This window comes from Phaethon aethereus (assembly GCF_964289735.1).
Source record: "Phaethon aethereus genome assembly, chromosome: 1".
In the NCBI taxonomy this organism is placed as follows: Eukaryota; Metazoa; Chordata; class Aves; order Phaethontiformes; family Phaethontidae; genus Phaethon; species Phaethon aethereus.
In genome coordinates this window covers 151,734,883-151,753,106 of record NC_138575.1, presented here as the reverse complement: position 1 = coordinate 151,753,106, position 18,224 = coordinate 151,734,883, and the positions used below count along the sequence as shown (strand labels likewise).

General features: G+C 42.3%; 1 protein-coding gene across 1 annotated transcript in view; it reads right to left on the bottom strand.

Moving 5' to 3' along the window:
• The window catches only part of LOC309407968 (pinopsin-like), a gene marked incomplete at its 5' end in the record, with an annotated part of 92,699 nt that extends 74,687 nt beyond the window's left edge, over nucleotides 1-18,012 (bottom strand). The window contains one exon of the mRNA XM_082003654.1: nucleotides 17,676-18,012. Within this exon, the coding sequence (XP_081859780.1) occupies nucleotides 17,676-18,012 (337 nt within the window). The remainder of the gene's footprint in view (nucleotides 1-17,675) is intronic.
• Nucleotides 18,013-18,224: the final 212 nt, after the last annotated feature.

Genomic DNA, 18,224 nt, shown 5'->3' with positions numbered 1-18,224 from the left:
GCAAGTCCCCACACTTCCCGACACCACTTGCAGCCTGTGGCCCGGCCACACTCAGCTGCCGAGACCAAGCTGGGTGCGACCCAGCTGTGAGGCCTGTGCAGGGCAGGGAACCGGAGCCCGCCTGGCCGTGCTGCTGCTGAGACCCCAGGCACAAGGGAGCCAGCCGAGCACACCCGGGCAAGCATGAGACCACCCGCCAGCCATGTACAAAACACGGTGGGGAAATCAAGGGGATAGTAAGTCCTGGGGTCCCCACGTAGCATCTACAGACCCTCTGCTAGCCCCAGAGGACCAGCCAACAGCAATTCTGGCCACCACTGCTCAAATGTGCCGCTGAAGGAAAAGAAAATGGTGATGCTCCATATATTTACAAGACTCCTACTACTGTGAGCCAGCTTTAATATAATATCCTGGCTAAGGAGATCACACACCTGGAAGTGGAAGAGGAGCATGAAGCAGCAGCTGGTGGGCTGGGACCCACCGAAAGCCATCCCTTGCACCCCTCCTGTTGAAGCCAGGCCACCATGCAGTGGCAAACAGTGAACTTGGGGAGACAGCAAGCGAGAAAGATACAGCGCTGTAAGGACATCTGGAGTGATGGAATAAGCATGCTCTGGTCTCTGCTTAGAAATGCTGCGTTGGTGAAGACCTAATACGAGCAGCGAGTAGGTTTCTCAGCAATGTTGTGTGTCGTTACACAGCTACGTTCCCTTCCCTCTAGTCCCTCAGGTTTCAGGTGATACATCTGCTGCTCCATTTGCTGGAGAATATGTTAAAATGCTCTGTGGCACTATGAGATGGAGGTGAGATGGAAAAGGAGAAAAAAGGTTTTGTGACTAAATGCATCCCAAGTTGGAAATACTGGGGAATCCAATGGTCTTGCTTCCGGCTGACATCTTTCATCATGCTTGCCCAAGGACTTAGAGGTAAACACAGAACAACAGCAGTAAGAAATAGTCTTCTTCAAACGAAGGCTCTTACTACCTCAATTTTAAGGTTTCAAGTTTAATTCCGAGTTGCGCTACTGAATGGTATTACATAAATATGTTACTGAGTTATACAAAACCAGTTTGATCAGTGAGTCAGTGCTGCTTTCAAGGGAAATAACTTTCCTGAATTTAAATGAGAGCACTTCTATTAGTTCTCTACAGAAATAAAACATTCTACACGTGGAAATGAAACATAAGCAGTCTAAGCAACTTAAAAGACATGCCCTTTCCAACATTTCTGCACTTCTGTATCTCATTAGAAGCCTTTTGGAAAACATATCCTAGTATCACCCCTCAGGGATTGTGCATGAAATACCATCTGGAGGTCTAGTATTCACAAGAGAGGTGTGGAAGCAGCAAGAAGAAAAAAGCAGCAAGCTCCCTTTCTAAAGGTAGCTTAATCTTCAGGCAAAATTGTGTCAGCTCTGGGCCAAAGTACCTTACCTAACACCTGCCACAGCATCAGAGACTTTATGAGAGTGCACATGGAGCAATCTGTTCTATCATCAGCTTTGTTTCCATCTTTTATGTACTCACTAATGTTAATACTAATAAGCAAAACTACTGGGCTCTGCTTACTTTAAAGTCCAAGCACCTCTTCCACAAAAATACAATAATTTCCACCACAGCAGTTGCTGCCATCAGAGTCTGCCTTGCAGGTGAGGAGGTAAGAACATTATAATGATAAAAGCAGAAATTTTCAAAAGCTGACTCACTGGGCAGAAGCGGGGGAGCATTTCTATGACTTGTTGACCTGGACACTGACCTCCTCACAGCATAAGTACTTTTGCAAAAAATCATAAACTATTGAGGCACAGTGTCATGGGGACGAAAGAACAAAACTTGTTAATTGTTTAAAAAAAAAAGTATTCAGTTTGGCTTTCTAGCTCTGAGTCTTATAACACACCCTTCACTCCTACAGTCAAGATGGGGAAAAAACTCTCTCATATACGGTCTCCAGGGAGGTTCTGTGGGTTACATCTCCTCTTCTCGTGTGATACTGGAATTGCCACAAGTGGCAATGAGAATGGTGATCAGCCCAGAACGAAACAAACTCAGCTAAACTAACTGTTAACTACGTTAACAACTGCCACAGCTGCTGGGGCTAGTGGGAAAGTAACATCAAATGAGCAAATCTAAGAGAGAAAGAAGTAAGAGGCTCTGAATATGACATTTCATGAAAGAATTTTTATCAAGGGTTGTTTGGTTTTTTTGAGAAGAGAAGCACAAATTAATATTCAGAAGGGATGCAAACAGGTCTGGAGAGTGGCAGACACATGCAGCTGCTGTTTCTTCCTTGCTAGCCCCCAGAATACTATCCACTTTTTCCTTTTCCCTCCCAAAAGGAAAAAAAAGAGACCTATTTTATGGGCCAAAATCCAGCTGCCAATGGATTTTGGCAGAAGACCCCAAACATTTTCAGAGTTAGAAAGAAAGCCTGCTGAACCTAGAAGACTTTCCAGAGTTAAGATGAATAGACTCAAAGCGAGCACTGGCCTTGGTGGACAAGCGACTTGCACCAGCCTGACTTGCTTGAACCTTACAGTTCAGTATCCACACTTCAGCGAACAAACAAATCACAATAAATCATTTTGTGATATAGCAAGATCACAATGTGAATATAACAACTCCTGATAAGTTCAGTGCTAATATAAATGATACGAACTGCAGAGGAGTGCATGGATGCCTCAATAACCAACAGAAGCAGCTGAGAATGGGATGTGCTTCCAAAACAATATGCCTATTAAATAGTTATATAATAAACACAGAATAAACGGTCACGGCAAACAAATATTCTTGCACTTGGTGACTCCTATTCTTGCTGAATGTTCATACGTGTTAGTGACTAGATCACCATGTCGTTTCGCTTTTTAAGGCATTAAAAGCACTTCTACTGATTTGAAATTGAGAAAATATTTCCCACAGTCATTTGTTGCGCATTAGCAGTTACAGCCAGTTTTTCAAAGCTGGCAGTCCAGGCTTTCAAAATTCAGGCTACTTCAAATATCAACAATTCACTTTGAATAGAAGTAAATACACCAATCACTATTTATCTAATGCCTATAATTATTTGTTTTCTTTTGCTTAGACGACTTGTAGTTGTGAGCCCATTAGAGCAGGCAACCATTCCTTTCCATAAAGAATTCTCTTCCTGCTTAACTCTAATGGGAGTCACAGAGTGAAATCACTGCGAAATCACTGTTGCATCCAAGCCTGCTGGGACAAATCTGACAGCAAACATTACCAGTCCTGTTCAGTAAATCTTTCCTGCTCTTTTCTCAATTGTCATTTCTCTGTTCCCTCCTTTGTACGATATACCCTTCCTTTTGTGTTTGGTGATACCTTCAGTACAGACAGAATGTATTACTTATAATAGTGAAGAATTATTGGATTTTTTTCTTTCTTTTCCCTCTTGCTGAATTTTTAAATGTGTATACATTGTGCTTTCAGGGTGATCTTAATTCTTAGCTGTATCTTGTGACTTAATGTGCATCACTGAATAGTACTATGGTTTTCTGCTATGTTACTAATATGCCTATCCATCAATCAACCAACAAATAACTACTCCTAGTGGCATAAATATAGCAAAAAATTCCCTTTTGAATCCCAGTGATACCAGCACCGTACAAGAAAAACCCAGTATTAATTTCAGTCTCACTTTCCACGTGTTATGCAGGATCCCTTTGCATTCTGGAAAGCAGGATAGCACTTGCAAATTCAGCTTCCCAAATTGGCTGCCTCCGTATTAGTGTTTTTATCCAGCTGCCTCAGGGAGTCAGCATAAGAAATAATGTCAGCACTAGATGGAGCTCCTGTACAGCAACATCTCAGGAGAAGACTTTGGGGTTTGTGTGCATGTGGAAAGCAGGAATGGATGTACGGTGCTGGCGTAGAGGGAGGATGCTCTCAGGGTGGTCAGGTTCACAGCAGCATCTCCATGTCCATGCCCATGCCATCCTGCAGGACCCCCATCTCCTCCCTTTCCAAATCAGGGGAGAGCCCTGAGACCTTCCTTCATACTGAGCATCTGCACAGATGTAACACATAGCTCATAGCCTCAGGGTTTGTCTACATATGGGATATAGCACCAAGTAAGCTAAGTGGTGAAATTACAGTGTATTGTCACCTGCCAGCCAGGGAGCCAAGCTTCCACCGGAGCACACCTAGCTAACTTCCTTCCTATGAGCCTCTGCTCCTTCACTGAATGCAGCTACTCATTTTTAATAACTAAGGTACATTTCTAGAGCTTTTTAACAGATTCTAAAATATGCTTTTTTCAGCAGTTACCATTCCTAGAGATGGAACACACTACAAATATTTACTCTCCTGAGTGAAGCTTCTAGTCATAGGTTCTAGTGGTCAAATTGTTTTTTTATAGTAACTAGCTATTAACGCTCAATAACTAGTCATATCTGATAATATGAATTCAGTGCCAAAATATGTAGACCAGTCTTTACACTGCCCTTGGGCCACGAGTTTCTTGTGCAATTTCACAACCCAACAACCTCACATGCTATGGAGGTGGGATGAAACACTGGAGAAGGCTGCTCCTATCTCTATCCAAGATGACTTCGCTGGTTAAAGGATATGCACGGAGGATAAGTGGTATTCTGTATTCCTTAACCTCTCACAAGGACCTCAGAATAGGAGATCTTTCGCTACATCCATTAAGAAATGGTTTGTAACCAATGCAGACAGAAATTCTTTGCAGTACATTTCATCCAACTGATGAGTCTCCTCTGCAACACTGGTGGATGGATTGGTGGAAATTGCACTAGAGAATATTGTAGTGGATTTAAAAGGAGGTATGACATACTGGGACAAGCCACCATGGCTAGCATGGAGGGAAGCTATGCTTTACTAATTCATTAGAGGTCCTTGGCAGTGCCATGCAGATAGGGGTGATACATTCGATAAAGCCTACCTCAATTTCCAAACAACACTGACTAGCCCAAAGGCTCTTAAGGATAGTAAGCTGCCTTGCGATAACAGAAATCTTCATGTGGGTAAATAAGTGATTCAAGGCAGGAAATAAAGAACAGGAAAAAATAATTTGTTTTCTCAGTGGAAACTGTGGCCTGTAAAGTCCCCTATGGATCTGTGCTAGGCCCTGGGTTATTCATCACATTAATAAATGATCTGGAAAAGATGGTAAAGAGTGAAGTTTGCTGATTATATTGCGCTGAATAACTCAAAATCAACAAAAGCTGACTGCAAAGTATGGCAGAATAACCGCATGAAACTGAGTCACTGAGCAGGTGAAATGCAATACTGATGTAAACGGCCATATGTGGAGAAAAACACTCCTAGCTTTAAATACACAGCAATTGTTTCTGACTGACTTACTGCACTGCAAAGAGAGTTATGATAGATAGCTTTATGCAAACCACTTCCACTAAGCAGCATTGCTCAGCAGCATTTAGAAAAGCAAACATCAGGGATTATTATAAAAGGAAAACAGAGAAAAGAAGAGAAAATGTGAAAAGGTGGATGGCGGAAGATTGTTTAGTGTTCCACATAATACAAGAACTGGGTTTTCAGGTGAAGTCATCAGGTTGCAGACTCACAATTAACAAACGGGAGGAGGTACATTTCTTTGCATAGTACATATCTAGTAAGTGGAACTCACAGAATCACAGAATCATTAAGGTTGGAAAAGACCTTTAAGATCATCAAGTCCAACCATCAACCCAACACCACCACGCCCACTAAACCATATCCTGAAGTGCCATGTCTCCTTGGCACACCAAAATTTTTCAGGGCTCCCAAGAGCAAGCAGCCTGGGAGATAAAACAAGAAAGACTTATTAGACTCAACAGTACTACTTTAGGCATGAAATCCCTACACCACAGACCACAGGCTGTTGGGACTACGTACTGGAAAAATATCATTGGATGCTGAAAGTTATCCTAACTTTCAGTTTAGCATTTTAGAAGCTTAGCTGGGCAACATATTTTTGAATGGCAAAAACTTAGTACGGATATACACAGTCCTTCACAAGGCACAACTATTATTTAGTTACTGAAATAATAAGAAAAAAATACAGCACAGTAAGAGGCCATTATCTGCTTGTATCTACTCTTAATATTTTTTTTCCCAGAGGTCTGAGTGTCCCCAAGCCCAGAAAAGATATTAACACTTGTAAAACTCCTACCCGTTCTCATGGTCAAATTCATTGTTAAACACCCTTTGAAGCACTGACCAATAGAGAAAAACTGTCACATGGAGCAAACCAGATGGTGGTATGTCTACTGCTCTTACAACAAAGAATACTAAGCTATGGCTTTGTCTTGCCTCATAACCTGCTTTCTACCCATTAGAAAAAGCCCATTTAAATCCTGACTGGCATATTTATCTGGCAGCCTTTCATCCTACTCCTCTGATGCATTCTTTGCCTCTCACAAGGATATCGAATGGAAATAGTTTTAGTTTCAAGAAGCACACACAGTAAAGGAATCCTCGACATCCTCATGCAGCCATTGCCGGACCTCGCCCCCCTTGTGCTGCCATACAGTCTTTCCCTGGAAACCGAGCAGACCAAAAAAAGAACAAAATTTGGCAGTTTGGATAAATGAAGGCAAACTGCTGGGGCTTTTTACAAAGACGTGCATGGAGAAGAACTACTTTGTGCACCGTAGTCAGTGTACAGAACATACACATAATAGACACCCATGCACCACGTAGCTACTCTACCCTTTCATCAAGAGGCAGAATTGGTAACGCCTCACCCCGACGATATCACTCCCTACCCTGTTTCTAATTAACTCCTGCTGAACTCGCGCCGAGGCGGGTGGCTCGGCCACAGGGACGGCCATCAGCCTCCCGCGCGGGGCTGGCTCTGCCGCCGGAAGCAGAGGGGAAGGCAACGCTCCGGACCATGACACGAGACCCCCGCTCCAGGACGCTCTGCCTGACGCTGCCCGCTGCGCAGCGCGCTAGCGGCTTGCACAATTTCATCCGGGTGATTAAACCTGTCACCGTAAAGAGGTCCGCTGGTAACTTCATAAACAGCCTCCAGGCAGAACAGAAATTACCCACAAACTAAATTTGGCAAACAATAATGCTTCGGTGTGCATATGCACTTGAGAGTTAAGATTAATCCAGACCCAACCGTATTCAACCATTGTGTGTCCTAAAATTTTCGTAAGGACAACTTAAAGGGGATTATCTATGTTTTTGTAAAATTCACGCCATTTCTTAGCTCAAAGCAAATCTTGCCAGATGTTAGTGAGCTATTTCAGTACTATCTCATAGGTCTCTACTAGACTTGGACAACACTTAGATATTAAGCAATGAAATGCCACATACGTGAATTAACTAGTGGTTTTGAATGTTAGAAATTAGGAGTCCTAATCTAAGCAAAGTTTTACATTGCTGTTGATTTTTAAAGATGATCAAACTATTCCTTATGAAAAATTTTCACAATCAAGTCTTCCTTTTTCTACTCTTTATTTCTGATAGTTATTTGGTGCTGAACAAATTGCTATTGCTATAAATCTACCAAAACAATTCAGCATAAACCAGTTTCCATCTATTGACTCATCTGTTCACTTTGATTCCTTCTTCCCATAGTTATGTACTATTTCTGCTCTGGAGTGCATTAGTGAAACCAGTAGAAACAACAGAACAATAGGAAAAAAAAGAAACAGAATAGAAAATACAACCGAAAAACAACACTAGAAAATTAGCACATAGTGATCGTGCGCCTCTAGTGAAACACTGCAAAATATACATATATTTTGTAAATCTTTACATAAGGATTTACAGCTTACCCCAGTGAGTCACTAGCCTTCTGCATTGTGGCTGCTCTACTTTCATAAGGAACAGTAGAAGTACGTATCTGGCCACAGGATGAGACTGTACTTCCAACATATTGGCATCTGCCTAGGAAGCAGGTTTAAGAAACTACAAACAGAAGTAACATAATTTTACATTTTGGGAATACTTGTTGGCTGAAATTGCCCAGAGCAATTGAGCCTGATGGTGACAGCTGGCACGAGAAACCTTCAGCTGAAGCACACAAAGTCTGGCACTGTTGTAACAGGGTAGTTTTAACAATAGTGCCCAGGTGACCTTGATTAGAGATGTTACTGTCTGGACCACCGAGAGATGAGAGGGGAGTCGAGCAGCCCCAGAGAACCTGAGGCTTCGCCCTCATACGGCGTGAACGCTCGCTCATCTGCCTCCCCCGACCCGTGTGGGGCCAGCACGGCACGGGGAGAGAGAGGGGTAAGCAGGTCCCGAACCCCTCAGAGTCAAAGCACAGGGACACTGCACAGAACAGTAATGGCAGGATGTCGGGGGGAGGCGGCGGCTACCTGGAGTGGTGTTCCCTTGCATTTGCTGTCTGCAGATATCAGATGTTCCTCCTTACTGTATTGATTATGGAAAAATTTACAGGAGCCAGAGGTCATTTTTACTTAGCATTAATTAAAAAAAAAAAAAAAAACCACAAACCAACCCACAGAACCAAAACAATCCACAACAAAACCAAACCCACAAACCTTCCAGTAACAGAAGACATTTGGACTATTTAAGTAATGAATCATGTTAGCTGTGAAATCAACAGAAACAATAAGTGGTCTGTGAATCAACAGAGGCTTATTAGACACGTACTGAACCTCTGGTTTCAGAAACGGTTTCTCAGCTAGTGTTGGTATCTAGAAAAATACAAATGTAAACAGGATAGCTCCAGCTTTGGAAGAAACTTATTTTTCCATGTCAGCACATTCTGTTAACTACCGCAAATTATTTTCTCATCTTCATAGACATTTCTAAACAGAAAAGTGGCCGACACACTAACAGGAAAAAAAAAAAACCACACACACACATACCCCCCCAGTGATTACTTTAAGTGTGAAGTATTGGTCACAGCTGAGAAAAAGGGGAAAAAAAAAGAAATGGATAGTTATTACCTATTTTTGTGTCATTATTTGGAACTATGCCAATGGACCTGTATCCCTTTTATCACTGAAAAGCCTGTAAGTATTCGTTTGCTTTCTGGACTGGAAGATGTAGCATTCTGCTTAAATGCTTCCTAAAAAGAAATGGACACAGAGAATGAATGCCATCAGTCAAGAAAAAGCCACTAGATATGTAACTGGGATTTAAAGAGCCAGAAATAATATCCTCTCTCTGGTAAGCTTCAGAGACTACAAGGAAAGTTTAAACATTTTGCAAAAAAATTATCAAATTCTGTTCAGGTGTGTCAGCACACAGATGGTCTTAAGATTCACCACAGATTATTAAACACATAGTTAAATAGAATATGATTTAATAGCCTTTCACAAGCAAAGTCCATTGTTCTCCAATATACTTTTTTTGATTTAATATTGCTTTTTTACTGGGGTCTAGTTTATCTCATTTCACTCGCAGAAGGACCAGCAAGCCAGCAGCATTTTCATAACATATTGCTTCACATGTGTGTGGCCTGACTACCAGCACAGCTGGTTTCTGCTTTTTCCTAAAGTAACAGAAAACGGACATCAGGCATAACTGTATTCCAGCCAAAACCAAGATACTGGGTTAATGCCGTGACCCAGGATTAGGGAAGAGGGCCTGCAAATGCAAATGATTAAACTTAACTCTGACAGAAATGCTGTTCCATCATCTCAAACACAGCTTACAGCCATGACCTTTTAGACTCAATTCACTGTCAGGATAAAATGCAAGAAATCCGATGCAGTCTTTGCCTTTAAGCTCCTATTTCAGGTCTCTATATAAAGTGATGTTATTTGTGTACGTCCTTGCATAAAGTCCTTAGCGTTCTGCAACACATGGCCATAACGTAGAGCGATGTCTTAGAACCAAAAGTATGAAACGCAACTGCAAGCATATCTGCTCAGTAAGGAAGCATCAAACATTGGCAGAAATTTGTAGTCACTCGCACATGCACAGAAACAGACTTTGGGCATGGGCAGAACGTTTTTTTACATAGACAGCTGACAGCTATGCACAAAAAATGCCACAGAAGTTATCAATTTCCTTACAGAATTCTTCTGTCCTTCTGTCCCTCTTTCCAGGGACACATACACGAGCTGCTGTCCACCCTTCACTGTTGGTATCTCTGCATGTTTTTTTCTGTTTTCTTTCGGTCAGGCATTAGGAAAATAGTCTCTAGATTATCATACAACAAAACACAGCAGAAAATGTTGAGGATGGCAGCCAAGGGAAAATCTGATGACTCAACCTACACGTGGCTGCTGGTACAAGCCGAGGGCACCCGGGGATCAGCGACCTGTTCAGAGCACACTCCAGCTCCTGTTTCAGCCATGTGTTTGAATTTCTGCTGTGCTGAAAGCTGGGAGGGGGTGAGGAGGAGGGAAGTAGGGGCATTCTGGGGCACCCCACAGCCCTACTGCAGCATGGCGTGGAGATGGGGCTGAGCAGGGTCTGCTGCCCAGACCAAGGGAGGGAGAAGCAACCATGCCTGGTACTACAGACACCATCTCCACACCACGGGATCTGACCTAACACTGTTAGCACCAACACCCATAGTCTGCAATGACTTAAAAACATGGGCAAACTGAATGGCACCTTAGGTGATGCTCTGCCGTACTGAAGGCAAAACCTTCTCATACCCTAAACTGCTGTTAAAACGCCTTACCAGAGTGAAGTCTCCGATTTCAGGAACATTGTTCAAAGTACGACATTAGGTCTTCCATTTCCACTTCCTTTGCATGGCACGATTCTTTCTTTACCACTTTTTCCAAAACTTTTGCCCATGCTGACTCCCTGCTTCAAGCTCTTAAATTGAACACAGAAGCCCAATACTTGTGCTCTGCAAATTATCTGTAGGAAGAGCAGACAGCATTTTCCCTACATGATGAATGTGGGATCTTAAGCTCTGAAAGAGGGCTTGGGCACCTCTTCATGGAAACTCAATAGATGTCTTCAAAATACTCAGTCCTGGACAACTGTTGCAAGTGATTTCAACATTGCACAGTGTTTAATGCCTATAGGAACTAGAAATAAACTAAGAAATAAAGCCAACATCCATGAAGAGGACACTGAAGTGGGGAGGGAATTATAAGCAAAGGTAAGAATATAACACAAAGACAAAAGGAGCAATAAGCACCCTATTTGTGAGGGTCATCTCATGATCCGAGAGAGATACAGAGCGCACACCTACCCCTGAGCTTGGGCTCCTTTCACAGCTGGCGGAGATAAAGGGGCACTTGTAGGGCACAGCTCGTATTACCCTGACGAGAACATCTCAAATACATCAGACAATTTGCATGCTGGCAGTACAAATTTGGTTTTCTATCGATTACAAAAGCAGCCTGGGGGATTGGAAGATGTCTGTTTTTAGTCACATGATTCCCATCTGTCTCTAAGGCATTCAGCATTTCATTTTTCCATGTAAATACAGCCCTCAGAAGTTTATTTAATAATATACCACTACTCCATTGATTAATTATTTAAATAAAAATAGCAGGCTAACTTTAGTTTCCCTAGAAAGGGCATGCCAAAGAGGAATTCCGATTACGTATCTCCTGAATAAGCACTTTTGTTTTTCCATTTACTACACAATCTAATGCGTTACCAGGTGCTTGAAATCGAGCAGAAAAATTCAGGACAAACCATCTGTTTTAACACTGTATTAAAATAAGTCAAGCCCTCTAGGTAATGACACTTCTCCTTTTTAGCTAATGGAACTGTAAGCACCTTTGACCTATTCCCGTCAGTCAGATCCCTTTTTTCACCCCTCTCTTTGAACCAGCAGAGTATTTCTGATCCTGAACAGCTACCTAGGAAAGCTTGCACGGGTCACGTCGACCGCAGGCGTAGCAGAGTCTACACACTTCAGAGAACATTTTTGGGGCCTGATGCAGAACTACATTTTCCTCAACGTTACTGCTAAGTTGAGCTCGCTATCAGCTTTATTTGTAGAAATGGCACTTCTAATCCCATCCCAAGCCTGCTGGAAAAGGAGCTATCCATGTTCCGTGCACAGGTGAGGAGCTGCCAAGAGTGGTTTTGTACTGGGAGGTGTGTACTTGCTGTATCAGGGCTCAAAAAACTTCAGGCTTGAGCTCTTGCAGGATCAAGCCAAGGGAGATTATGTCTTTACTCCTGGAAATAAATGTATATTCTCACAGAAGAGCCATTCATTTCACCTGAGGTCTCAACTGCACCTTGTAAGCAGAGCGTTTCCAGCATGTTAGAAGTCTGTACTCTACATTTTTAAAGTACCTTAGTTCAGTGCAGTGAGTCTAAGCCACAGCATATAAGATCAAGGTAAAAGATTGAGAGGAAAATTATCACAAGATAGCTGAACTTTAAAACAAAATCATGAGCAGCTCTTTCTCATTCTGTGAGTTCTCTGGCAGCTTACACAGGAATAAATCAATAACTGCTTTAATGTGACTGAAAAGATTATCTACCCATATAGTCGAGTACTATGGGGCTTCTAAAAAGACTGAAGTCCTCATTTAGATAGGACCTTGGCTTATCAATGAACATAAAGACACATATACATGCCTTACGTCAGTTAGAAAAGGCTTAAGAACGTAGCCCTCTCCTGCGTCCAGGACAGACCGGATGCTGTGCAGGAGGACGTGGCCTGCAATTACACAGCTTTCACATGGCACAGGCATCTCTGTGTCCTCTTGCACAATGATGTTCACTTACACGACACTAATCCGAATTAATTTTTAAAAATGAGATATTGGAATCAACTTCTCGGGCAAACTGCCAGGTATTTTAACTACCGTAAGGTTGAGGAAGAGAGAACAACTAGCAGACACCTGAAAACATGAGCCAAGAGTTCAACAGTCACAAAAATATCCTTGCTAGTGATGTGCCTTGAAACTTTTCCAGCATTAGAATCTAGTGTTGGATTTCCTGAGCCAGAGAAAGCTTCATTTTTCCCATATGTATTAATCTATTTAATGTTTAATCCTGACATGGCATGGCAGAAAGTACTGATTCTGAAAATGAACTCCAGAAGTCATCTCAGCCCAAATTCTACCTGTCCTACATGTTTAAGAAGTTACATTAGTGCAAGTATCTTGGGAAAAGATTAAATGTTTCTGAAAGTTTTCATCTGTCCAGAGGTTTGACTTGTTTCATAAGGCACTGGAGACATTACGTGTGAGATGGTAAAAGCTGCGTGACAAACTTCATCTTGGGATGGCTATCACTTTCTGTATATACAGTTGCTATGACAGTGTGTTACTAAAGAATGTATTTTTCCTAAATTAAAATCTAATGCTTAATCATTTCATGACATATTTAACAGTTCTTATTTCAGCTTGCTTGCAAAGTTTACTCAGAGTTCAGCTAGGAAAATGTGTCCTGTCCCCATGTCCCTTTCCATGTTTGCTTAAATGCATAACCATGAGCCCGCCAAACCGTGGCTAAGTGGTGGGTAATGGGAGCAAATTTAGCAAATCCATCCATTTCCCCAGCTCAGTGACACGAGCAGTTTCCACTGCAGTGACCTACTTGACAGAGCTGCAAACACGCACGAGCACCAGGGGAAAATCATTTACGCTGGGAACAGCCCACGCTGTTCCTCCTCTAGCTCCATCCCTCACGTTCCCCCAGATCAAGACCCAACAGCTCTTACGCTTCCATAGCAGGTCTCATGATATTTAATGTTCTCCTTAAAATCCCCATTACATGCGTACTGATCAGCATCTGCACTTCCCATTAGCTTCTAAAACTTCTGCTTTTTGTGAACGGTTCGAAATCGCAAAGCAGGCGTGCGGAAAGCAGCAAGTAAATAAACCCAACACCTACACTTTGTCCACATTTTTTTCCATCGTGTCCATGGCAACCCCCTTTTGCTGGTTCTTGTGCCATGGCTTTTAAGCGCCTGGGGTAGGCAATGGATTGCACAGTAAAGAACTTGCGGCTCGATTCCACAGTAAGCGACATCAATGTACACTGCGCTGTCGATATTTCTGGGAGGAGAATCAGCTCTGCTTTCCAGATCATGTCCCAGGGCAACAGTTATGTGGTTTTAAAAAAAGGTAAGACACTTCAGAGAAAAAAAAGAGTGATCTCTCCCCATGCATTTACATTTGAAACAAATCTCAGTTTTCCTGCTTTCACTGGCTCAGGTTTCATCCGGGCCATGGACCTGGGGGATAACACCTTCACTCTCAATTTGGTTTTAAATAGGAAGGAGGTGGCTTTCATAGCAGCACAGAACGAAGCGGAAGGGGAAAAAATAACCACTGAAATACAGGCCTTCTCAGAAGCCTTTGAAGAATGAACTGCACTTAGTTTTTAGCTGTTTGAATTTGGCCTAGGTGCGTTTCGCTCATCATCAAATACTCACCAAGTCATGAAGGTTAGTTGCCCACTTGAAATTTCTTCACGATTTAGGAAAATACTGCAGTTCAAAAAAAAATGTACATGCCTTCATTTGGTACCAGAGAGTGCAATTCTACAGAAGCCAGTGAACTCACTGTAACATCATCCGAAATCCTGGCCCTATACTGATGTGTATCCTAGTAGGATAGGATTTATCCCATGAGAAAAAAAGGAACAGGTAAGAATACCGAACTGTTTATTCTTAGAAAGCTTGATGTTCAACTACAGTTCTTCTTAATTACCTTTCCTACTACACATCTCTATTCTGGAACCCGAGCAGTAGGACTATTCCTCTTAGCCTTGACGGGTCAAAATCAGACGTAAGGCACAAACAAGGGTAAGCAAACAGAAAGTATATAATTTTTTTTAAGAATATCTAAGGGATTGCAAGGAAGTGTAACTAACACAAAGAAATCTTCTCCTCCCAGCCTATACAGTTTTGCCATTTCTGTGTTCTTACATGTTCCTTTTATACCATAGCCTCCTACAGTATTTTGTAGTCTTTGTGGCTTTTGCATTTATGTTTACCAATCTAATCAGCTTTGCCACTCACAAGGCTGTCACAGTGATCAGGCCAAAGGCTGTGACCTAAACTAGATTACTTAGGTGTCAAAAAATTCTCTTGCTGACAAAATCTTCCTTATCCTCAGTAACTACACTGCACCAGTGAGGTCTTAGATCACCAGCAGCTTATGACACAAAATATACTTGATTTTCTGCCTCTTGAGTTTCTGAATCACTTTGCTAAGTTTTATACAATTTTTCCGAAGTCCACAGAAGACGAGGAATATAATCCTACAATGAACGAGATGTTATTTGTTTTTTCTTTTAGCAATAACACCTCCAAGTCTCAATAAAAAGCTCACCACTCTTTCATATCACTTTCCAATAGCTGTAAAAAAATTATCCATTCCATACAATGGATCCTTGTTCAGTCTGTGATGGTTACAGCACACACTGAATGCAAAAAAAAACCCTCAAAAAACATATACCTAAGCGTTTTGTTTTCAAGTGCTATGAAGATCTGGAAAAGCCATCATACAGTATGCCACTGTAGGTATGATGGAAAAGCCATCATACCTACAGAAAAGCCACTGCACACCTACAGTATCTCTTTTTTAGCACACTTTGGAGTACAAAAATTCAAAAAAACCTGATGAATAATGGTATTTATTGGCAGATATAATCTGTCCATAGAGACATATAAGTATTAGGCAACTTGCTACTATTATTTGCTTTTACTCATGTTATTTTCCAGTGAACATTTTTTTAATTATAACGCTGCAAGCAAACTTCTTTATACACACTAGTGAAAAAAAAAATGTTGTAAGCGCTGCTAGACTTCGAGAAAAGAATTGCAAAAGAATTTTTTGAACACTGTCACGAGAAGCTTCCATGTGCAGCATTCAGTAACTACCTCCGTTTAGGCTGCCTCAGCCACCCAGGACACCCTGCTGACAGCACCAAAACCACTCAGAGGAGCTGAGGTCACCTTTGGCATTCTGGGCTTTGTGTTTTTGTTTGCTTGCTTGTTCCTTGATGATCTAATCAATTTTCAGAATTATATCAGAAACTCTGACAGGAACACAGGTATCAGAATAGCACAGAAATCTGCATTCCTGCCATCCATCTGATTTATACAGAAGATCTGACTTCAAAGAATTATTCCATAAACAGGTCGCCCCAGCAGAAACTTACCCGTTTGCCGGTTTAATTACGCAGTTACCAGGGTGGTAACGCACAGGTATCCTGACAGAAACCAGACGGGCACCTTCAACATACTTTTTTTTCTAATCCCTTAAACACATACCTTTTTTCCCCTCCCTTCAAATGTTGTTTTCCCATCCCACCCCTAGATAATAAAAAGGAGGCTAAATCAAAGGATTGAGCTACAACAGTCCTAACCTCTTTCTCCCCGAGATTAGTTACTGAAATATTGGAATTCATGAACTTCACAAAAATGGACATGAAATGTGGAAGGAGAAGACATCTCGTTCCGCTCTGCACAGACCAAACCAAAACCAGCCTGCCAAAACAAGCCAAGGTATTGCTGATAACGGGGTCTGGTTTTGGATGGCCAAAGTCAGCGCTTTTAGGTTAAACATCGCTAACTCCCGAGAGCTCACGCTGGGCAAAGCAGCGGTTTCCCAGGGGAAGCTGCCAGGCCAAGTTAGCTGCCACCAGCGGAGCACACGTTTGAGGAAGGGAAGGGTACCGGAGACCACGCCACCGGAAACAGCCAGAGCCTACGATTCGGGCAGAAAGCGTGGGTTTGGATCCACAGCCTGACTCTACATGGAGGGCTGCAGGAGCGCTTCTCGGGCCCAAGCGCCTGCACGAGACGCTCCTCAACCCCAGGTGGGAGAAGAGCCAGGGACAGGCTCGCTCCTGTCCCGGTGGCCTGGAGGCACCAAAGCAAGGACGCACAGCAAGGCGGAGCTGTGCCAGGTCCCCCAGTCTGAGTGAGATAAGCATCACATCTAGATGTGCAGCCACAGGCCAGTTTATGCTTTAGTGGACCTTTTTTGAACATAGGAATAAATGCAGAAAGGGTTGCTGCTCCGTGATGTAATTCTTAAAGCGATAAGCCACCTTGAAGGGATGAGGGCTGCCCTCTGACTGTGCTTTTTTCCTTTGTCTTTTTGTAATAATTAAAAAAAAAAAATCAGTTAAAACACTTAAATCTAGCAGTACAAAAGCTGGTTACTGGAAAAGTTTTGTCTGGACAGGAGAAGAACACTGAACACTGTTCTGCCGTGGCTTTGACACACACTTTGACTATTCCCAACAAATCTATTCCCATGACTTAATTTGCTATTGAATCTGCAGTCATGTAATTTTAAAATAAAGATTTTGCTTTGGAGAAGAACAGAAAGCATCTAATGATGAAAACTGTCATTATCTGGGACATGAGGGAATTCGTATTATAGATTGATAGATAATCACAAATGGTAAATGGAGTACTTTCAGGAGGCTTTTCTCATGACAGAAGCAGCACTGAGGGGCTTGTAGTTCAGCACTAGCACAGATTTCCTGAAAAAGAGGGAAGCACTATATACGTTCGTACTCTTAGTCAAACTGCTTCCCGTGGCTTGCTTCTTTCTAGATGCCATTTTTAGCTCTTAAAAACAAGTCATTTTAAAAAATGGGGTATGTTAGGAAATGTTTACCCGATCTGTGCTACTCTTTCATAAAGTCTTTTGTTAAAATGTTTTAAACCATGCCTCTCATTTGTGTTTGACCATAACAAGGCAATCAAAGCATCCTTCTGTTTACCACAGAGCAGCAAGGAGTTCACTCATCAAGTTGCTCCATGCACCAATGTTAAAAAGAGTAAGAGAATCATCATTGAACTCTTACCAAAGCAGGAATTGACAAAGCCATACCACCTACAACCATGCTCTCCTCCTATCCATTTGCCATGGATGTTAGACGCAAAACTGAGGGTAGTGCCCGAGATGCACACTAACATGTCGCTGATACTGATGTTCAGGAGGATCATGTTGACTGGGTTGCGCAGGGTTTTAAACTTGCAGAAGAGGATGAGGACAATCAAGTTATTCAAGAAGCCAAAAAATAAGATAAATCCAAGAAAAACAGCCACTACTGTGTGCCCATTTCGTGACAGTCCAGTCTTTGCCTCAACAGGATCTGTAGGCGCACCAAAGCTCAGGTTGTATGTCCAAGTGCCGTTCATTTCGGACCTTGGGACAGATCGATGAGGGCAGAGACGCCAGGTGCCCTGTGCTGAAGTCCTCCAGCAGTTTCCCAGAAGCGTGCCTCCATCACAGGTCAAATCATCTCAGGAGTCCTACAGTCTTCACTCAGCTGAGATACCTCTTAGATGGTTATGCAGGTGTGAAATACTGTATTGTAGCACAGGACTACTCTCCTGCACTGTGCTTTTCC